General features: G+C 40.4%; 1 protein-coding gene across 1 annotated transcript in view; it reads right to left on the reverse strand.

Moving 5' to 3' along the window:
• Positions 1–24740, reverse strand: part of cdk19 (cyclin dependent kinase 19) — a 79750-nt gene extending 55010 nt beyond the window's left edge. The window contains exons 1-2 of the mRNA XM_080882374.1: positions 24283–24740; positions 17855–17930 (exon numbers count right to left, since the gene is read on the reverse strand). Coding sequence (XP_080738500.1) covers positions 17855–17930; positions 24283–24410 — 204 coding nt within the window. The 5' untranslated portion in view covers positions 24411–24740. The remainder of the gene's footprint in view (positions 1–17854; positions 17931–24282) is intronic.

The raw sequence follows: 24740 nt of genomic DNA on the forward strand, positions 1-24740 counted from the left end.
GCCATGCAATGCTCAAGTACATGGGTGGGAACTAGTGTGTTAGCGCAGTTAGCTCGTTAACGTGTTGGCCGTCTAGCCCCATGCACGGGGCGATCGGCGGTAGCTCGTTAACGGAGATTTGCCGTGTTGTGGCGTTAAGGTCATTTCAACGAGATTAACCTGAAAGCACTAGTGGGAACACAACGAATATGACTGCACATTTACACCGACATCATCCTAGTACAAAGACAAGTGGAAGCAGAAAAAAAACAAGCAAGCATGCTACTAACTTTAGCCGAGTCATTTAGACAGCTGTTAAGATAAGATAAGATAACCTTTATTAGTCCCACACGTGGGAAATTTGTTTTGTCACAGCAGGAAGTGGACAGTGCAAAAGTTATGAGGCAAAAATTAGAATACAATAAGAATAAATACAGTACACAACTGTACAGAATAGAATAAAATAAAATACTATATACAGTAGAATAAAATAAAATAAATATACAATAAGATAAAAATAGAATACAAATACAAATACTATATACAACTGAGTAAAAATACAACGATGACAGAAAGGATTATTGCACATGATTCTCCTTATATGTTTAATATGCTGCTGAGAATATAGCCCAGAAGAAGCGTATAGTATAGCTTTTATTTTGGAAAGAGACATTTCTCTGTAATAAACTCTCTTTTCCAAAGATGAGTGATTCCTCAATCAGATACAGGGCTTGCAATATCGCTAGCCCAACGTCCCGGGGCTAGCGATTTTTTCAGTCGGGCTACCAAAATCTATCTCTTCCCTGCCCGTCGGGCTATTGTAGGAAAAATATATGTCAATGCTTTTGCATTCTTTCGGAAATGTAGCTGGGTAATTATGTCATTGGCATCGGTGAGCCACTGTCAATATGTGACATATTGAAATCGCGTTTGAATTTGCGCTTGTTTTTTTGCTTTCACTTTGCAATCGCGCGAACTGTGTATAGAGAGCGACAGCACTGATCTGTGAGTGATGATAATTTGCGCACCAATTCCTCTGACATCGTCTTATTAATTGTTAGCTTACTATGCAAACATGACAAGTGAAATCTCCCGCAGCTTAAACATGTGAGAGGTTGATCGCACAGAGAATCGGTGAGCTTATGTGAGTGCGTGTGTAAAAGCAGCAGGATATATATTTGACTACGATGACCTGGATGACTGAGAACCTTCACAGACAGATATATATTTTAGTTCTGCTGAGCCAAATAAGACAGGTCAGGGTGAAGAAGTGACAGCCAAAGAAAAGCTTACCACAAAACGGAGAAGTTATGACAAATCAGACTATAAGGCAAAAAGAAAGTGCAGCTTTATGGTTTCATGGACAAAAGAATTTCTGTGGCTGCAATATGACGAGCTAAATAACCAGGGCTGCACATAAGTGGTCCGCAGGTGCGTATTCGCTGTCAAAATAAAAAACACGCACAAGGGTTAGGGTTAAATTTAAAAACTGTACTTTTGAGTTAAAATATATATTTATAATTTTAATAAATGACAAATTAAAAAGGCATGAACATTTTTTTGTATCGAAAAAATATCGAACCGTGACACCAAAGTATCGAACCGAACCGAACCGTGAATTTTGTGTATCGTTGCACCCCTAGTATTTATGAAGACGATTTGTAAGACTGGTAAACTTACCTTTGTTTGTATGATGGTCTTTCGTTCTACACGGAGCATTTCAAGGTCCTGTACCCATCCGTCGGTAAACTGTACCTGGGCTTGTTGCAGTGACCTGAAGTTACTAAACTTCATGAGTGTATGCACTCACTCCAAGAACCGTATAATTATAAATATGAGCGTGCTGAAAGTTGGGCAGCACGCTAACGTATTTTGTCCCTCTGTGTGCTCGTAAGGGTCTGACCCTTTCACTCCTTTGATTTTTTTCCTCGTATCTTTTCTTTGCCTTTTCATCGAGTCTGTCTTTGTACGGTCCGGCATTGTTCTCCTTCGTTTTGTACATACCTTTTTTGGGGGGCAAAGAAAAACCAAGAAGGTATTGGAACCGGAGAATGAACGTTTTGCGGTGCTGCAAATGCTTGCATTTGATGCGGTACTTGGATTGTTTTGCCACGAGTTCCCGGCATGCAATGCGCGAAAGTCATGTGGTCTGTCAATCTCTATCATACCATTCACGGTAATACCGGTGTAATTTTGGGCAACAATAGGAAAATGAAATATCGCGATAGAATATGGGTAAAACACGCATGCGCAGTGCCTATGTTTACATACGCACATGGCGGCGACGCAGAATGAGAAGAGCGAAAGCAGATCGCTAAATGGAACGGATGAACCAGAATTGGTTTGTAAAAATGCTGCAACTTCAGTGGTGTGGAGCTGGTTTAGCTTTCGTCCGTCAGATACACAACAAAGCACTATTTTTGGTAGAGCATGCTAGCGTGCCGTCGTTATTACCGTGTTGTTTGGAAAATACAGCACACTTAAAATCAATCCTTTGATTTTTCTGAAAATCGACAGTGCCCCTTATAATCCTGTGTGCCTTATGTATGAATTCTGGTTGTGTTTACTGACCTGGAAACGATTTTATGTGGTACACGGCGCTCGAAAATCTGTCAAATGTTTTAGTACGACTTTGCTAAGCCAACCCACATCCACTGCCACTGTACTTAAGGGAAGTTAAAGACTTTCTTCTGCACTTACATTTGGATCGCCTCGATCCATGATAGTCATTCAGGAAGTAATGCCTCGACTGGAAACAAGCCATCCTTAAAATAATACAACATTCCAGCTCATGTGTTGGAATGCAAAACAAATGTGTTGTTTAAATTAGAGACTGCACTTGTGACAGAACAATAAATATATTTTATTTTGATCATATAAGTAAGTACAAAACAAACTTGAGGTAGGCCTAAACTTATTTTCAGAATAATTACATCTGAGACTTTCATTGTAAGATTATAACAGTGATGGCAATATAATTGATGGTTGTTCAGCAGAACAGTGCCCAGTATGTTGGCTGTTATACTTTGTTGTGTTTGAAAATAAAAGTTGGGCTCATTTTAACATCATTACAAAAAGTGTTGTTAATTATTTTTAATCATATTCAGGTTACCACAAATTGTCATCTTAAGTAAGCTTTACTTAGTTTTTTTGAGGCAACGAGTTTCCTTAATTTTGAGTTCTGGGAACTACGGTAATTAGATTTTACAGTGTACCTAATGCCTAACATTGGCAAAACACTTTGTTTCAACAGTGTTTTTTAAGAAAAAAAAATGGAACAGGAACTTAAATTTTTTGCAGAGGTTTTTTGCACCCTTTACCTGTAGGGTTCTCACCGACTCTGCAATGGTTTCTATAATTTGACCTAAACGGCTGGATTGGTTAAAGCTTGCCTGCTTACAATCCACGTGTTCCTGATTCTCAGCAATGATTTAAGTAAATACATCTGCCCACCCCCCAAAAATTATGCCTCCAAAATATAAAAATAAGAACCTGCCACTATTTGTTAGGCAAATACAACCTAAAACATCAGATACAGTTTAGATTCAGTTTCATATATTTTTTGACGCAAGACAAAACTTTTGTATTACACTCCATATTCTGTAGTTAGCGAGTAGTTTATTACGTTCACCTAACTGACATCACAAAATGAAATGTCAGAAAAAATACATCAAGAACTGCCAACTTGTTCTTAAAATAATGCTTAAAATATTAATTAGATATAAATTTCTCAGTGAGACATTTCTAGTAGTTTTGCATTATAATATTGTTCAAACAGTTCAAAACCAAACCTGACCCAACCCTGTTATGCACAGTCAAGAGAATGCGTGATAAGAGAATGGTTCTCTCAATAATAAAACAAACACAGCAGCCGACAGTCTGGAGTTCACTGCTGCATGCAAAAAGAGAAGTTCCTGTTTTTCATTCTACCTGCACTCCCTCCGTCCATAAACCCCACCGTATTGAATTCAACGTACACAGGCGAGATCATCTCTGACAGCCAACCAGCAGATTTACCCAGGTTGCCCAAGCATTATCTAAACACAGACTGTTTATGTCACACAGGTTTAAAGCTGTAGAACCTTAGTGCCATGTTATGCAACCTGCGGCCTGTGTAGAGCTGAGTGTAGGAACTCGACGCTTAAGGAAAAGAACCAGCATGGACTAAAAATTGCAGGTTTCACTTTCTTGATCTACATCAGAACCTGCTGTGCTTACTCCTTCAAATATTGATTTCCTGAAGGTTTTCATCATCACCTAAATGGATTATTTTTGACTTTCACCTCACCATCCAGAATAGAAACAGAAAGCAGACTTGGCATTCATGATAAGTAGTGGACATATCCGGAAACAGTCTCTGAGACAAAAGGCCAGACTGTAGAACCGGTTTCTTAGGAGAACGTATTTATTTATTTAGTAAATATTGTTTCTTCACGATGGAGCTGATCTTTATCTGATGTTTCTTTCTGATGCAAGCATTTTATTTCTTAGCAAGAACATATAGTTTTATTAATCTTATAGCATTTAGGCTATAAACATTTCTCTTCATTATAAACACTGTCAATGTTGTTAGTTAACATGTACTCGTTATCTCATGTGGATTAGCTAGCTGTGACAGTATGCCCCTTCCAGCATTAGCTCAGAAAGTGTTTACAATTAAACTAACAGTATATAAATAAGAAACTTTATGTCCTACTCCATAGGGCTGGGCCATATTATACCGTTCACGGTAATACCGGTATAATGTTAGGCAATGATAGGAAAATGAAATATCGCGATAGAATATGAGTAAAACGCGCATGCGCAGTGCCTTTGTTTTCATACGCACATGGCCGATTGTTGAGTGAAACAAATGAACCAGAATTGGTTTGTAAAAATGGTGCAACTTCAGTGATGTGGAACTGGTTTGGGGTTTGTCCGTCAGATACACGGGAAAGCACATTTTTTTGCAGAACATGGAAGCGGCCGTCGTTATTGTCGTATTTGTCGGACTAAGATGCTCTTAAATCTGGGAGTAATCTGGGTCCTAAACTCCGTATACTTCAAGTCAAACGAACACTGCAGCATCACTGAGCGTTAAAAACTGTCTAAATTCTTTCATCTTTAATAAAACGATCAGCATTGCTGCTTTACCAGGTGTAACTATGAAGTTTAACTTCCAGGCATCCATTAAAACAAAATTTATTACATTTAACAGAGTTAGAAGTTAGCAGGAAGCTAGCGGAAGTTAGCTCGCTAGTTTCGCTAGTTACCTAAGCATGATATAGCATGTTCTGACTGAGAGATTTCTGAAAAAAATCAAACGTACAGCTCTGCTATCACTTCCAACATAAATGAAGACAGGAAACTAAACAGCAGTGACGTTTGTAGGGTTACTGAAGTTGGTCTAGCTGGTATATAATGATGTGCGACGTAATCGCTAGCGACACAGCTATGTTAGCATAACATAAACGGTGAAGCTGGAGGATGAACACTAACACTTTTCCACTTATAAAAGTTAACGTGAAGGTTCCTGATAGTTGGAGACAAATGCAATCGCATGGCAGGATGCTGTAAACGGACCAAACTTCAGTCAGGAGAACAACTGAGATAATCCATCCACAATACGAGGTTAGTCATTAATATACTGCAACAACATGGGAATAGAGCAGCTGCCAGAGAATTCAACATTAATGAATCAATGGTACAGAAGTGGAGGAAGCAAGAAGAATGAGTTTAATAAAGTTTGATTTATGTGACTGCTTTGTTTCGCTTAATGTGCCTTATAATCCCGTGCACTTTATGGTCCGAAAAACACGTACTGCACACTGCAGTTTAATGTTGCAAAGCACCTCTTTTTAACTTCAGTGGATATTATACATGGTTATGCTCAGGATATGTCAGCCCATTTCTACTGGAAATGCCTTTTGGTTAAACTTTCAGCAAGGAATTTGCATTTGCACTGTTACATTTTTATAAAGCTTTAATGTACATAAAAACCAGCTTCTTGTTTAAGTGAAAATAAATGGAAGGTTGTCTTTTTGCGCTAGTAATGTTGTGGAGTTGTATTTTGTCTCGCATCAATTATATCGTCAGTTCTATCGTTATCGCAAATTTTCAAATATATATCGTGATAAATATTTTTGGCCATATCGCCCTGCTCTACTACTCCAGGGGAAGTAAGGGAAGTTCTAAACTAATAACTGAATCGGATATCGATCCAATCCAAACTGGCAAAGTTGGATCCTATATGTACAGTCAATTAATTCAGTTCCTTTGTACGGTAATGGTAAGTAAATTCACCCTCTGTAACATTAGGACATAATAAAACCGGCTCTAGTTCTTACCAAAATAAACAGAACCTGTGATGAACAACAAAACATATATTACACATGACAAATACCACCAATTATTGCCGTTTCATGAGCTTTGCACAGTCCAGCACTCGGGTGACTTTTCTGGGATGACTACTTTTGAGAAGATTGGTAATTGTCTTGAGTGTTTTTGATGTGTGAATGATCTTTCTCAGTGCAGAATGATGGACTTCCTGTTGTTTGGGAATGGCTTTATAATGCTTCCAAGAATGATGCACAACAACAGCTGCATCATGTCTGTCTTTCCTGCTTCCAATCGTATTAGCACACACCTGAATTCTCCAAAACTGCAAACTGCTAAAACTTCTGCTTTTATATAGGCGCTCATGCGGAGATTCAGTTAATCAAGTGCATTTGATTAACAGAACATGGTTGCTTTTATTTTCTTAATTCCTGTGGAAGCAGTAAGGGTGTTCTACTTCTGCATTTTGTCTTAATTTCTGTCCATCTATCCATTTCCTTCCACTTATCTGGGGCAGGTCACTGGGGCAGCAGACTTACCAGGGAAGAATTTTTGTTAAACACAAAATTACACCATGTAATCTGCCACGTTCAGTTGTTCATCTGAGGTTATAGGTACCCAATTTTAATAATGTCATGATCTGTAAAACCTTTGAATTGACAGAGGCTGTACTGTATACCGTTTATACCACACAGCAACAGAAGCACACCAGCTGCTATCATAGCACAGAGAGCACGAACAGCTGTAAGATGTTTCACTCTAGCTATATAAACTTTACAATAGAGAATATTTTTAATCTGATTTACAAATGAGCTAAAATGTCACAGTGGATTTCAAACGAAGCAAACCTAACTGTATAATATTTTTCTGAGGATAAATTCAACCAGTCGAAACAATCCAATCCAAAACTTTACATCGACATGAAAAGACCAAAAAGATCATGCTCATTATTGCTCCAAAACCAAAAACATTTTGCAGCTAAGCCAAGCTCTCTCCTCCCTTCCTGTCTCAATTCAACTTCATGCAGCGTGCTAGTTAATGAAGTGCACCGTTTGCTAAACCAAGCGAGGTGGTGGGTTGGAAGGCACAAAGACCCCTTTGTTCTGCTGGGAAACTCTCAAATATTTTAAGCAAGACAAATTTATGGTGCAACATTTAGTAGACAAGTGATGTGAGGCTTGTCCTGCTGAGAAATAAATGTAACTTACATCCTACTACTTACAGTCTACAGTCTAACATCTACCTACGTTAGACCATATGACTGCACTATTATTCAGATAACCACAAAAAATAAATACATAAGATCTGATCAAACTTGTGGACAACTCAATATAAATCTTCTGGTAAGAAGGTTGTTTCAATACATTTTGTTGCATGGCTTAAAAAAGGCTTGATAACAAACAGAAACTGTGTGCATTAGCATTATTCTGTGAACCTTCTGACATACTAACAATTTAATAACATTAACATAAGTGTAGAAAACGATAATTGACAGGTTTGTATACTTTTGGGGTACTTGAATGCCAGAGAATTCAAGAAAGAGCTACACTCACTTCTGTACAGAGTGAATGTGACACTACGCTCCATACAACAATGCTGCTGATTGAGTTTCACTGTGCTCTTAATGTTTTTCCCACTGTTTAGTGTTAAGCAGAGGAACCTCCCCACTAAACCCTTGATTATACCCTTTTGCAGACACAAACAGCTAGAGAACTAACAGCCAAGCAATCATTTCTGTTATACTTCCTATTATACCCTTTGAACTTTAAGTCTACTGCCTGGTAAAAAGTATTGTCAATGTTGTTGTATTACAGAGCAAAAAATGCAAAGATGGAAAAATGATTGGTATGATGTACACAAAGTTAAACAAAAACTGTTAAGAGAATTCTGTTGGAAAAATAGACACTCACCAGCCACTTTATTAGGTATGCCTCTTCAACTGGTAGTTAACACAACTATCTAATCATCCCATTGCAGCAGCTCGGTGCATGTGGACATAATGAATAAGACCTGCTTAAGTTCAAATTGAGCGTGAGGGAAGAAAACAAGGAGCATGAGTCCAGAGCATTTCATAAACAAGAAAACAGTTCAACACAGAACCAGATCCATCACGAATCCACAAGAAAGTTCAGGGGGCGGACCATGCGGACGGCAGCGGCGGCGACGATGAAACAATTCTGGGGGCCGACCGCGCGGACGGCAACGGTAGAGGCACCGGTGGATCAAATCCGGGGAGTGGCCATGCAGAAGGCAGTGGCGAAGGTGACAGAACAGGTCCAGAGGCCGGCCACGTGGAAGGCAGTGGCGGCAGTGGCAGCGCAGGTCCGGAGACCGGCCACGCCAAAGGCTGTGGCAGCGACGGCCTCGTTCAGGGTGCCGCCCTCTACGCTGATGACGTCCGACCAAAGGCCTGGAAAGTGGCCGGCGACACTGAGGTGGCAGTTGGGGACCTGAGGACGGCGTGGCCCCTGCAGCACCAGGCGAGGCAGAGGCTGGGCCAGATGAGGTAGAGACAGAAGCTGAAGCAGAGGCTGCACCAGGCAAAGCTGAAGCTGATGCAGGTGAGGCTGATGCGGAGGCTGGGCCAGGCGAGGCAGAAGCTGATGTGGAGGCTGGACCAGGCGACGCTGAAGCTGATGAAACTGCTGCTGCAGGCGTGGATGAAACTGCTGCTGCAGGCGTGGATGTTGCAGGTGGTGGAGCAGCTGGTGGCTGGACGGGCTCCTCGGGCCCCCCCAGCTGACGAGGAAGGTTGCTGGACGGGCTCCTCGGGCCCCCCAGCGAAAACAGTCACAGAACCAGCGGGCACCAGGGTCCCTGGCACACACAGGGCTGAACCAGCAGGCACGGGGGCCTCTGGCAGGGACAACACAGAACCAGCAGGCGCACGGGCCTCTGGCAAACACAGAGCAGAACCAGCAGGCACGGGGGCCTCTGGCAGGGACAACACAGAACCAGCAGGCGCAAACACCTCTGGCAGGGACACCTGTAACTGAAGCTGCACTGGGCACTGGCTCTGCCCAGGCAGCGCTGGCACGGAGCAGTTCTTAGGGAGCTGCTCAATCTCCAGGGGTCCAGAGTCTGCTGGGGACTGAGACCTAGCCTCTGGTGAGGCCCTGGAGTGGCTAACTGCCCCTAAGACAGCTATGTTATGGAAAACACCCTGGGTAGGAATGAGATTTTCTCCCTGCATAGTGGTGGGGAATGGCTGAGTGGCTGGTGGTGGTTGAGGTCTAAGTGAAGATAGGGATGGCGTAGGTCCTCCTGAGTCTCTGAAGCATGGTGGCTGGAAGAGCTTAGAGGAAACAGCCTGTCTCAGAAGCTTCTGTTCTGAGTGAACAGATAAACAACAGTATTTTGCAGGCTGGCTGAGTTTGCCTGGGCTCCAAGCAGAAACAGGAGGCAGAGGCGGCTCAGCTAAGCTGCCAGCGGAGAGAGGAGTGGGCTGCACTAGCTCAGTAGTCTCTGGAAATGCAAGCTTGGCAGCAACAAGCACAGTTTTTTAATTGAATTTTTAGTCACTGAGTTACTCGTCAGTTTATTTGTTTTAGTTCTAGACTCTACAAGAGCATGAACAGAGTTATTTGTGTCTCCTAAGATGAAACCGCCCCCCTCGGATGGGATAGAGGACGCGTTTTTGTCACTCACCCCAGCCGGCTGCTCAGAAGTCCCAGAATCTGGCTGAGTTAGGGGGTGCCAGCGGGGTGAACGACGTTTCCTCCCTGATGAGGGAACAGAGGTGACGGAGGAAACTGGTGATGGTGGAGCGATGAAGGCTTGCTCCTCCTCCTCTGACCATATTGCTGCCAGGAAGGAGGCCGGTGAGCTAGGCTCAGAATGGCACGAGGAGGAATTCCGTGGCAGCCGTATTGAGATTCCCCTCTCAAATGGCAGTCGCCGGTGTGTAGTGGAAAGCTCCGTGCACCGCTGCTGCTGCTGTGGGGGCTTTGGGACAGAATACCGGGAGCGGGCAAAAGCTTGTAGCACCTCCTGGGCTTCGTGCAGCTGGTCCGTCAAGCCCATAAATCCCTTTAGTGGACGCAGATGAGGATTTCCCTCCAGGATCGCTTCGATAGCGTTAATCCCAACTGCCATTGCCTTAGCGTCCTTAGTGTGGGAAATCCACTTGACCAGGCTGTGGATGCGGGACAGATCACACTCCCGGGATGAATCCGCTGGGTCCAGGTAATGGTCGCGTTGTTCTGTCATGGCTGTGTACCGGCAGGCAGGGAGGAAGGACCCAAAAAGCAGGATTCAGTTAGGCGAAGTTGAACTCAAAGTAAACAGCTTTTGCAGGTTGCAGATTGAACAGGGGACAAACTATACTGGGAAAGTATAAACTAACAGGCAGATGATCAGGGACCAAAACACAGAGCATAGACTGAGGGTGAGTAGACATTAACGACGCGACACTGACACAAGGACACACTGGGCTTAGATACACTGAGGGAGTCATCAAGGAATGAGAAACAGGAGGGAGACACAACTGAGAGGGTTTGGGCTAATGAGACACGGGGAGCAAAGCTAGACACACTGACATGAGGCACAGCCTTTCACAATAAAACAGGAAACAAGAAACAGACACAGACTTGACACTGAAGTGAACCTATACTAGACACAAGACACAACCCAAGAACTAACCCCTCACAAAGAACATAGAATAATACTAATAAACAAAGCATAACAAAAGGATCAGAATAAAAACCATAATACAAAGGAATGTAAAAACTGAAAATGCTGGGTCCAAATGACCCAGGACCGTGACAATCCCCTGAGCAGCAGTTTATGCCAGAGATCAGAGAACAGCCAGACTACTTCAAACTGATAAGCTGGGAACAGTAACTCAAATAACCATTTGTTACAACTGAGGTATGTGGAAGAGTATCTCGGAATGACAAACAGCACTTGAAGCAGATGGACTATACAATTAGGGAGCCACACTGGTTTCACTCCTGTCAGCTAAGAACAGGAAACTAAGGCTACAATTTACATAGGTTCACCAAAATTGGATGACCATCTAAATTTGGTTTGAACAAAGACTTTTTGTATTTACCCACTCAGTGATTTTCCATTGATCAAAGGCCTACCAGACATCTGTATGGTAACCAAGCTGTTGTTTCAATAAGGAGAAGGCTCTTCTTCACTGACATTTTACTGAATTGTGAAAAGTTGTGTTTAGAGAGCTACACAATGTTCAAACAAATTACAAAAAATAATATTTCTGGACAGTGGACAATGGTTCATGTCCCATTTGAGAACTCTGTACTCTCCAGTGAGTGTTTATTCTATGTGGTTTGGATTTAAAGAAAAAGGCCCGTCACAACAAAATTAACCATGCATCAATATATGGCAAGTATAGCCTCAATACAGCAGTTACTCTGGCATTGACAAACAACTTTGCTTTGACAAAAGACCCTCACATTCTAAAAATGCAATAATTAATATTTGATTAAAAAGTTAAATGTTAAAAGTAGATTGGAGTACAACCCATTAGTTGGTCACTGTGTGCAAGTTTCCCAAAATGATAACCAATGTTTAAGGAGGAGTAGCAATGCGTTTGAATAGTGGATTAACCGACAGAGAGATGACAGGTAAAAGAATGAAAGTGTGTCTATAGCATAAGCTCATTGGTATTTGGCCAGATGAGCTAAAAATAACAGAATGCCTATTATACCCATTCCAAAGACAACATTCTTAAACTAACCACCCAAAGACACTGTGTCAGTTTTTGTCTGATCGCCCCTTTAATCACTTTAAAGATTTCTCCCCTCGAATTAAAGAGATCTGAAGTACAAGTGCAAAACACACAGATCATTTGCATAATACTTGTAATGGTTTAAATCCACTGAACAAACAACCAGCCAAGTTTCATAGTCCACGCTCTTGAACTCTTTCAAAACCCTAACGTTCAGTTTTCCAAAACTGTTCACTGCAGCACAGAACTATTGTAGAAAATGTTGGAAAATAATTACTTGTTAAAATTAATCATTACAACTGTAAGAAAAGCAAAGGCAGCCTAGCAATATTTCGCCCCAGGAGACAGAGACTGTTATGGTCTGATCTGATTATTCTGGAAAAGAATGCTGTGACAAAAGGATATATCCTATTTTTAATTTTCCAGATATCAAAAACAGAGCAATTTTATCATCAGAGGAGGAGTAATTATGAAAGGGATGATTGTTCTTCCAAAGCTTGAAAGACAAAGCAACACAACTGTATCCTTTTAACCCACTAAGCTCCACTTGTGAATGAAACATGACACCCAGTCAGATCTCCGTGAGCAGCCAGTTCTGCAAGTAAAAAGAATGGTCCAACCAAATTTCTAACAAGACTCGTTTCACGCACGTCAATGTGAATTGTTGACCAGAGAGGTGTGACTCATCAATCATCACTACGCATCAAAATCGCAATTTGACTATTCCAAGGATGTGACGCACTGCTCCACACCCTGTTTAGCACAAAACTACAATCAGGACCAGAAAGAGAGATTGTTCAGCAGGCATGCAATCTGACACCTGCTGAAAGGCAGAAACTGACAAGCTGTGAGAGGACAGACAGAGAGAAATACAACTGGCTTTTGCATAACCAAACTATCTAAAAAAACAAGGGACCCTGAAAATGTAAAATCAGAACTTAACAACTGGGACCTGCTCTACCAAGAGAGCTTGTGCAGTCTTAAAATAAGTAGGTCTTAATTTTTTATCATCCACCAGATTGCCAGTAAACCACTTACACATACAGTACTCAAACAGTAAGGAACAAGATCACCATAGCCTCAAATATTGCATGTTTCTGTGCCGTGCTGAAGGCTGTCTCTTGAACAGGTCTTCTTTTTCTTCCATCAATAGTCCCCAAAAACCACAGTTCACCATATTCAGTCCATAATTTTACAAAATTGTATGTGCTTCAAATTTTTCAAAATGACAAATTACATGTGTGATAATTTAAGTTTAATTTATGGCTCAGCCTCCCTGGGAAAGTCTATGCCAGGGTCCTTGAAAGGAGAGTCCGTCTGTTAGTAGACCCTCAGATACAGGAGTAACAATACGGTTTCCGTCACGGTTGTGGAACACTGGACCAGCTCTTTATCCTCTCGAGGGTACCTGGGAGTTTGCCCAACCAGTCTACATGTGTTTTCGACTTGGAGAAGGTATTCAACCGTGTCCCTCGAAGTGTCCTGCGGGAAGTGCTTTGGGCGTGTGGGGTGTTTGGCCCATTGCTACAGGCCATTCAATCCTTATACAACCGTTGCAAGAGCTTGGTCTGCACAGCCAGCAACAAGTCGGACTTGTTCCCAGTGGGAGATGGGCTCTGCCAGGGCTGCCCTTTGTCAGCGATTCTGTTCGTAATTTTTATGGACAGAATTTCTAGGCGTAGCCGAGTGGCGAAAGGCTTCCACTCGGGTGGGCTCAGAATCTCATCTCTGCTTTTTGCAAATTATATGGTTCTGTTGGCTTCATCGGGTGACGGCCTCCAGCTCGCACTGTAGCGGTTCGCAGCTGAGTATGAAAGAGAATCAGTACCTCCAAATCTGAGGCCATGTCCGCAGCTGGAAAATTCATACACCCACGTGCAATAATTATGATTTGGAAATATATATATAGTCAAATTGAGCATATGAAAATTTCTAATTCTAATAGATCTCCTCCTCTACAGGGGTTTAAGGGTACTGGACTGATAATGGTGGTCAGGTTTCTTGATCACTTCTAATGTTCTACAGATGTTAAGGTTAACAAAGGACCAAAAATTCTTCATTGCTGGTTGGAACACCTAAAATATATTTTAGGGGTATTTTTAGAGGTATATTTAAGAAAGAATATTTTTAAAAGCAGTTTTTACTACTGAAGAGGACAATACATATAGGGCAAATAAATGATAAAAAACTGATAAATAGTTGAGGACACAGAAAGAGAAGCCTCCACAGTAGGATTTAGGTCACAGACCTCTACATATCCAACCCACCGACAACCAACCAAAGCTGCAGACAGTCATCAATAGACAGCTACCGCTAGATCACCTAAAAAAAAAACTTATTTTACTTTTTCTAGGTACTTTTTCATATCTGTTGCATGGCTGTCCTTCTGTCTTTTTTTCTAAAAAATCAGTGCCAGTGCCAGGAAGATGACACCAGGATGGCACCATAATCCTTAAACCAGTATGAGAGGGTTTAAGTTCTATATAAAAGCTCTACAGCAGTTTCCAAAATGACAAAGATTAGTAACTACTTTAACTTGCACAGGTGACATTGTGGAGTAATGCCAGTACAGCAAATTTTTGACACTCACTGCTTCAACACATTCATGTAGCCAGAGATGTTTTACTGTATATCAAAAATCTGACAGAGGCTAATTAACGCAGGAAGTTCTCCAAAATACTAAAGGAGGATTCAGGGTCATCTGATCCAACTGTAACTATATACTTAATCAAAGAAGAAAGTTCTAGGCCAAATCTTAAAAGTAGAGAGGGTTCCAGTGTACTGAATACAAACTGGAAGCTGGTTCCACAGAAGAGGGGCCAGAAAGCTGAAAGCTCTACCTCCCATTCTACTTTTAAATAGTCTAGGAACACAGTATAGGGCAGAGACCATCTGCTAACTACCTTGAAAAACTAAGAGCAAGCGCATTGTCATGGTCCTGAGTCTGACGACTCAATGTTTTGCGTTTCTTTATAATATTCTGTGTTCTTGTTTATTGTGAATTCTCCCTGCAAGTTGCTTTCTCTCGTGTTCAGGTTTGTTGTTTAGGTTTTAGTTTTCCCAGTGTAGTTTATGTCTAAGTTCGGTTTTTCGCCACACTCTCCTTTTGTTTGTTGTCACTCGGGTTCTGTGTCAATAAAGCCCTCTCACTTCACTGCATATCCGCATCTTGGGTCCTTTGTTAAATTCACACGGCTTGCCCCGGGAACCCGTGACACGCATCTGGGAAAAAGAACCATTCATTTTTAAAATAATCTCACTCTATTTTTTCAGAAGACTGTATATCCAGTAGATATACAGTAAAACCTGTTCTATGTTGACAGATGAGTAAAATGCAGTGGAACCAAGGTCTACAAAATCCCCACGCCAAAGAGTGAAAACCACATACTATACGGCTGAAAGCTGCTGTCCTGGGTTCGAATCCACCCCGCAGCCCTTTGCTGCGTGTCCAAGCTTTTTTTTTTTTTTTTTAAATAAAAGCTCAGTGTAATAATACTGCACGTTATTTAAATCAAGTGGACTTTTTGAGCTTTTATGTACAGTCGACATGTCTTAGTAGAAATCTCACTTTCATTTAGTGTAGTGTTATATCAGTTTTCTTTGTAAAAAATGTACACACTACCCAGAACATCACAGGCAAAAAGAGGAACTGAGAACATGCAACACGTTGTTGAGTGAGTTTAAATGTTACTGGGTGGCAAAGGGGCATGGAAACTACACTGAGTTTGGTCATTACTGATGGATATGCAGGTGCAGAGTCATTTACTGTGTTTACAATATACAGTGCTCAGCTCGCCTCCAGCTGACCATGTTATACATGAAACCAGAGACCTTTACATAACAGCTCACCAGCCTGTCTGGCCACATTCTGTGTCTATCGGCAGGACTTGCTAAGTGACATACTGACATGCACTCAACCAACACGACGTCCCCTCTACTCACCTGACAGAGTCAAACGTGACAGCTGGCTACCGAATCTTACAAAGTGATTATAAAAATAAATAAACACGTCTATTGTGTGAAGCTTTATGCAGAAATATTGTAAACTATCCAAGTGACATTGTTTTGTCATTCAGTAAATGTACACTGCAGCTTCTTTTTAAGACTGAGAGAGTGGCACGCCCATATTGCTCACATGATGGGGGGAAGAGAATCTGACAATGAGTTAGAAAATTTTTGATAAGAAGGTACAAGTTGTTTTCTTTTTACTTCTTACAGGCAACACTGATGTTTTTCTATTGCAGCCTTGATCATGATCGTGGTGATCATGTGGTGGAGAGTAGATACACCTATGGTATAAATTTGAAACGTCTATGTTGCTTCAATCTTGAGTTATCACATTCACAAACTGCCGCAGGGTGACCACAATAACCCATCAACCTTTTACTGCTGAGGGATAAAAAAGCATTTATTATATTCAGTAAAATATTATTCTGCACATGGCCTCTTTATCAGTGGCATGGCAGTGAGGAGAAAATAAGATAAGAATAAAAATCCTTGAGTAAGCTGTAGAAAATCAAGTCGATAAAAACTTAAATTAATCAATTCTGCACCTTTTTAAATTGTACAAGATATATTAAGGTGTACAAACCACAGGTAGTTACAGCATCAGTCTGACCCGTTAAATATAATACGATACTTTATCTACTGAAACTTTGCCATTTTAAGTTTACTTCACAAGTAAAAGGGTGAAAACCACTGTTAAATAGATCTAATGAAGTGTTAAAAACATTCTTTATGAGAAGAGAAAATGCTTCTCATGGTTTTATGTGTGCAAGCAGTACATTTGTGGAAACAGTGCCAGTGCTAGCATCAATGTCATCACTTACCCACTTGAACTATATTCTATTACGTTTCCTTTCTACTTGAAAAACATGCCCCAGTTCATTAACAGCTTCAAAACGAAATGATCAATATGACCATCTTTGGGCTGTATGGATTAGAACAACTCAGGAGACTTTTCAGATAAAATACTTTATTTTACTTTATTTCTTTGACCTTTTTAAAATTTACTAAATCTGTCAGCGATTCTGATTATAATGAATCTGTTCTGAATATACTGAGCTGCATCTCTGCCAAGTTTCATTCAACAGACATGAAGCAAAACAACGCTACATTCATTTTAATTTTAGCAGCCGCGGGTTGACCCTTTACTAACTTTACTCTGTGTTTTAGTAGCAGACTGTACCTGTTGTTTGTAGGGAACTAGAATCAAAACTACAAAGGAGCATGTATCTCTCTATCTTCTGACCAAAATGGTTACCAGTTCTTACTGTCTGTTCTCCCTTTAGGAACTTCAAAGCAATCACTTAAAATCCTCATCTTGGACAAACTCTGATACTATTCTATATATAATGCTAAAAGAAACATCCAGACTAAAGAGTCTGCTTGAAAATATTGGGTAAGTCTTCACAGGGTTTTGTGATATTTGCTGATGTTTATCTCTGCAGCAAATGAAGTCATCTCGACATCTACCAGGTCGCTGGCAACCCATTTAGGGTTAGGGTTTTTCACAAGTTTCGTCTATGATAAAAATGGACGTCTGTTTGGATTAACCAATTCAATTTTATTTATATAGCGCCAAATCACAACAACAGTCACCTCAAGGCATTTTATATTGTAAGGTAGACCAAACGGACACAGTCTTGGCATAACAATCGTGTTGCCAAAATGAATGTATTGAACTCCATGCGAAATGTAACATCTTCTAGTTTCTGAAAATTAGCCTATTTAGCAAGTAGCTAAAACAAAAATATCCTTGACATAACATTTATACTAAGCAATGACTTAGTGGGTGTTAAGAGGTTGAAGAGCCTGAGAACAACATGGTCATGTAAGGCCTTAGTAATGAAAACGGTAACTTACAGCAATTTCCCTGCAGGCAGACATTGATATTCCAGTGCCTTCTATTTGTTTCAGTGCATACTCCTTCTCATCTTTCCTGTGGTGAGAAAAAGAGAAAATGAAGAATATTAGAAGATGGCCAACAAAAAGGCTTTTTGAGGGTTTGATTAGTAAAGGAGGTGTTTTGCAAGGAGGATGAGGACAGCAGAGGGCATAAAAAACATCCTGTGGTTCAAGTTCCACAACTGCCATAGAGGAATCCATGTTATTAGTGATAGCTTTTGGCAGCAAAGATCCATTAGTTCCCTGCAGGAGTGCTCCCTAGGTCTGGATAAGTGCCCCCAGTGAAATTCCCCTTGATGCAGGGACGAAAACTCAAACTACACACTGACACTTCCAAAGCTCTCAGTTGGCAATTTTCCTCTTTTTGCAAGGTAGTCATTTGCCGTTGTGCATCAAATTTGAGCATGAAAATCAGTTAATAAGTGAAATGTGAGCCCGCAGGGCCGAGCACTTTCAGCAGACCAATATTGATTATTTGAGATAAGCAGAGTTCCGGTTAAGGAAGCCCAGCCTGAACACAGAGCAGTGAAGAAAATAAGGGCTAAAAGGATTCATAAGTCTGTTTACAATAAGCAAAGAGGCATGATTAAAATGTAAACACACTCAGTGGACAGTGTCCAATAACAACTTCATTCAGTGAGCAGCCTGCACAGATCAAAGAGGTCCTCATGGTGGTAATATCAAACACTTTTCAGCCTAATTTGCATTGGAGATGGTCACGGATTAACTGGAGCTCTCAGGCACACATCTCTAATACTAATTAAGCTGCACAGATGCTCAAAACAGCTCAAACATTTAATCCTTTAGTCTATAAAAAAAATTGCACATTAATATAATCAATTTACTCAATAAAACAGTTTATCCACTCCGTAAACCAGGACAAACTTACAGAGCTTGACATATAAAGATGGATCCAAACACTGTAAACCCAAATCTATATGCTTGAAATTTCAATTTTATGTCAGAAGATGAAAGTGATTATGAAACAGGTTCACTGTTTTATAGATTAAGGAAGCCCCACTTAAACACATTACACTATTAACATATATAGTGTTTATTTCTACTGTGTGCGTCTTCTGTAGTCTATGTAGTGCCCATAGTGCCCTCCATGCTTGCAGTACTAATTATGAATGTTTGCTAATAGAGGTGAGAATTACCAGATATCCCAAAATACAATATTATTACAACACTTCACTCACAATACAAGACTATTGTTATTTGTAACCTTATTAATAACATTATCGACATTTAAAGTGCAAATTATGACTTCAAAAAACTGTCAATGTCACAATCTATTCAAAAGTGGCGGTAAAGGTGCAACAAACTCAAGCTTTGGAAAACCATTACCATTGGTTGCTGGTCACCAAATGAAATTTTGTTGTATCTTTCAACAATGACAAGTGCGTTATCACATTGTGAAAAAAGCCACCATTTTTGTTCTAGCATGTGTGTGACTGAGCCATTGGCTTGCTCTGAATAACTGTGTCCAGTGTCTGATGGTTTTTCAGTTGAGCCAATTTAATGTAACGTAACGTTAGTCAAACAAACTTACATTAAATTGGATGGTTGTGCGTGAGATGAAACCTCTTCTTTGAAGTACTCCCCGAGTATTTTAATTCATTCATAACACTGATATTTGGCATCCCTATTTAATAGATTATTGCCATACAAAATATTGCAATACTATGCTGTATAGTTTTTTGTAACCCCACCCCTGTTAGCTAAATTATTCCACATGCTTTTTTCTGTCCTAACTGAAACATTTGTGTTGACTTGATAAGCAAAAGTAACTGTAACTATCGAGTGTATTTGGCAATTTGACAAAAAAATTTAATTCTAAAAAACGTTTGATCGAGAGTTTAAAAAAACAAAACAAAACTTGGGTGTGTCCCTCATGATCTGCCTGCTAGACGTTACTAATGAGACACCCTACTCAGTGTTATCCATGGTAACTGGTCGGTGTTGTGGTTGTTTCTCCAAGTTGGTCGTTGTCTTTTTTCTGAGTGTCTTAAATATATGCGCATATATCCATACAGTATATGCATCATCTCCAAAGCAGGAGGGTTTAAGCCATGTGGCACATCAGCAGTAACTTCAATAAATATCAGTTATTCACAGCCCAAACAGGCACTGTCAGATCTACCGTAGACAGTCAAAGAAAGAGTCACAGTTTTACACTCACTATTATTTGCATTTCTGCACCATGTTCACATATGGATACATTTTTGTATGACAGACCTTTAACCTGTATGTCTAGATTGCACGGCGGACTATGTTCACAGACAGTGATCTCTGGAGCTCCTTGGCCCATACAGTAATTTTGTGAGACACATCCATCAAATTAAAAATGAACATTTTCTTCATGAAAGAGCAAAATGTCTCCGTGTAAATATCATAATTCTATGCTGGATTCTGAATTCAATGTGATCTGAAAAATCACTACATTCTATTTTTAATGACTTTTTTGAGAATATGCAAACTGTAATATTTTATTATATTCATAACAATCCCTGAAGTGATTGTTCTTTTGGTTTCTATGAAGCAGGCCCAGAGCACTCTGAGGAGACACACCACTGACTATCAATCCTTTTCAAATCGGCGATACATTGCCCCACAACACCCACAGGGCGAGTGTTGGCTTATCTGCTCAGGCCCCTTCAGGCCAGCGCACAGATCTTGTGATGGTGTGCGTGAGCCAGCTCCGTCTGCCTCTGCCATAATGTCTCTACGGTTCACGTCTTCCTCAAAATTTGGAGCTGCGGTCTGGTGCCCTGGTGACTGGCTCTTAGCAGATAATAACACCCTTAAAATACACACATACACAAGTCAGAGAAAATCAGCACTGGTAATGTCTGAACAAAGGTTTCTTTGGACCTGAACTGCTGTGATTTCATAGAACATTGTCACAGTACACCCACAACAGATTGTACCAACTAGTGGTCTGTTCTCAAAAGCCATACAGGATACTTGTAATGAACCCACTGGTACAACTCACAGGAGCTGACCAGAAGCAAGACAGATAAAGCACTAAAAATAGCTATAAAGAAATGAACAAAACTTTGCTTTTTATGCTCTTTATCCAACAGTCACGGTTAAAAGAAATTTCAATGACTTCCTGACCCATACATGCACCATGAATTCCTTCCAGGACTAACTTTATGGCACTGTAAAAACATGCATCCATCACTGATATAACTATCTATAATGTAGTTATTAAGACACACTGAGCTGTTGGTGGGACGTGTTCCACTTGTAAAAAAAGCAAAACTGGATCTTTATACTTCCAAGACACAGCATTTTCACATGACAACAAGGCCCCTTAGGCTCCTTAAGCTTTCTTAAGTTGAGAAAGCAGCAAACAATGAAAATTATCCATTACTTTAAATTCTGCTGCAAAACTGGGGTAAGTCATGAGTAACATTTTGGGTACTGGGAAAAGGAGGCTTTGCTAAGCATTAACAGGTTCACATTTCTGGGAATTTATAACGCTCTTTATTCTCAGGGCCTTTCATCCTCTGAGGGTCAAATCCAACTGTCTGTCAAATTTCTGAATGACGACAGCTCTGTCAAGAACAGAAACAACGACCACATTCAGTATTTTAAGTTCCCGTCTTGGGCCTGGATACATTTATTTTTCAGACCTTATGGCGGACTGGATTATAAAGCACACTGTCGATGAACGTGTCTGTTTTCATACATAAGGCGCACCGGATTATAAGGCGCATTAAGCAAAACTAAACCGTCAAATTTTACTCAACTCATTCTTCTTGCTTCCTCCACTTCCGTACCATTGATTCATTAGTGCGGAATTCTCTCGCAGCTGCTCTATTCCCATGTTGTTGCAGTATATTAATGACTAACCTCATATTGTGGATGGATTATCGCAGTTGTTCTCCTGACTGAAGTTTGGTCTGTTTATAGCATCCTGCCATGCGATTATTTGGCAGGATGCTATTAGGTGGAAAAAAGTTAGCATCCATCCTCCAGCTTCACTGTATTTACATAATGCTAACATAGCTGTGTTGCTAGCGATTGCGTAGCACATCATTACCAGCTAGCCCAACTTCACTAACCCTACAAAAGTCACTGCTGTTTAGTTTTGTCTTCATTTATGTTGGAAGTGATGGCAGAGCTGTAAGTTTTATTTTTTTCAGAAATCTCTCATTCAGAACATGCTATATCATGTTTACGTGGAAACTAGCAAGCTAACTTCCTGCTAACTTCTAACTCCGTTAAATGTAATAAATTCTGTTTTCATGGATGTCTGGATGTTAAACTTAATTGTTACACCTGACAAAGCAGCAACACTGATCATTTTATTAAAGATGAAAGAATTTATTATTGAGTTTATAGTTTGGAAAGCACTAATGCCCCCTTAGTTTTACATGAACTCGGCCCACTAACTAAAGCAATACCAGTGGTTAATTGTCTACTTTATGTTACTCCATCGAACTATTGGCTAAACTAGAGTCAAGTAGCTTAACATTGCTTTTAGGCTCACTTTGTTTAAATCCAACATATCTACACTGCTGATAAAGTTACAATATTGCAATATTAACAAACACAGTGAGGAAGAAACAGTCTAACTGACTGATCTACAAACCTAAACTGTTTCAGATTTTAAAGACACTGAGTGATTGTAAAAGTTTTTAATACATCAATTCTCAAAGTACGTGAAGAAGAAAAGGCCTTCTTTAACAGCTTGGGTAAATTTTAATTTGATTCTATTACAAAGATTTTAAAATGTTAATAATAATTGTATTATTTGAGTTGTCTATAGAGGTTATGGCCACATTAGCATTATCACAGCAATACAGACAAAACGTTGAAAGAAATAAAGCTAATAAAGCTTTAACTTTATTTCATGTTTTTTAATCTCTTTGGAAAAATACAAAATATATTTAAAATACAAGTGCATGGAGGTGCAGACATTTTATAACCATAGCTATACAAACATGAACAAAAAACAACTGTTTTATGTGTATTCTTAACCAGTTATGAATATTGACTTGATAATGGCTATTATAAATCTGGAAAAGCTAGCTGTTCCCTGTGACACTCCTTTTAGGTTGGATCTAATTGGAGTGATACTGTTCCTACTGGTAATAAAACAGTGTTTAGCTTTGCTATAACAACACTGACAATTCCATTCCATTCCATTTTATGTATATAGCGCCAAATCACAACATCAGTCACCCCAAGATGTTTTATATTGTAAGATTAAAGACCCCACAGTAATATAGAAAAAATACCCAAAAATCAAATGACCCCCTTTGAGCAAAAAGTGGGGGGGGGAAACTCCCTTTTAACAGGAAGAAACCAGAACCAGGCTCAAGGAGAGACAGCCATCTGCCATGACTGGAAAAAACAATTTATTTACATATTTACTTTTTTCTTCTTACACCGGATTGTATATTTGTACATTTTTATACATGCTCTTTATCTCACTGTACAACTGTATGGTGACAATAAAGGCATTCTACTCTATTCTATTCTAAAACGAGTAATACATGGGAAGAAGTCAAATTGGGCCATCTGTATAATAAGTTCATCTAATGCTTAAAATTAGTTTCTCCATCTCAGATTTCGAGAAAACTTTATGACAAAGCATTTGGAAGACGGGGGCAGCAAAATCAGCTCTTAATGCACTGTGCCCTTGGTTAACGCTGCTTTTCTTGAATGTAATTTTTAGATCAGAGTGATTAACCTTTTGGCTATCGTACAAATGAAACTTGTAGTATTCAAATACGAAGCGCACTGGCCAGATTCTGCCACTTTTTTGGACTGGGATTTTGCCAGTTTGCATAAGGAACATTGACACCGTTGGCACAGCAGAGCAGAAATGTGAGAACATATCTGTCCTGCTTTCTGTTGCTGATATATACATCGTGGTCACACGCTGTCATATGCTTGTCAGTGAGTGTAAGCAGCAAATGGCAGAGAGAAAACAATGTGTGTCAGAAAGAGGGAGAAAAAAAGTTTGGCACTCCACGATGCTGAAAACGGGGCCAAGAAAAGCCGCTCAGGTGTCACTATTGCGCGAAGTGACGATAGAATACGATAGAAGCTACCTTTGCTGCGACCGCCGACAGGACACTTGTCAGAAAATAAACAGCACCGCGGCTTTACATTGTTGTTTGGGGGTGTTGGGGAGGAGGAGGAGGAGGAAAGGGGGGAGCTCTGAGGTTGGGGACGGAGGTGGTGGGGGGGACCGTTGGTGAGTGAGTGCGTTACATGAAAACAAAAACACAGAGACACGGGCTATCGCTTCGGGGAGCTTCAAATCGAACGCCCCGTTCAGCACATAACCGAGGCGTGTGTTCACAAAATGCATCCCGCGGTCAGTTTTATGTCAGCATACACAATAACGTTCACGGTTATCTTACCCGTCTTTGCGCTTAGCTTTATAAACGTGCCCGTAGGTGCCTCGACCCACTTTGCAACCTTCATATTCGAACAGATCTTCTACTCTCTCTCTCTCCGCCGCCAGCTTTGTTTTGAAGTCGTAATCCATTTTAACCCATAAATACGCCTTAATTTACAATAAAATAAAATATTAATTATAACATGCATTAATTAAATAATCTGGTCGTTTTATTCCCCCACCATTTCCTTGTTTGGGATTTTGGTCTGCTCCGCTTAATGTTCACTGGCTCGTTGACGTTTCTAATTGGCGCGCGTGGCTCGCTGGGTATGGTAGTTCTTATGAGCAGGCGCCGCAGTTTGCCGCGTTGTCAGGCAAGCTATGGCAAACTACAACCCGCGTTTCTCGCTGCTGTTCGTTGCACTTTGCGTACTCATGAAAGCTCTTCAAAAATGCGGCCGTCGGTGGTTTGAGGTTACC

The sequence above is a fragment of the Rhamphochromis sp. 'chilingali' genome (genome assembly GCF_963969265.1).
Source record: "Rhamphochromis sp. 'chilingali' genome assembly, chromosome: 5".
NCBI classification, from domain to species: Eukaryota; Metazoa; Chordata; class Actinopteri; order Cichliformes; family Cichlidae; genus Rhamphochromis; species Rhamphochromis sp. 'chilingali'.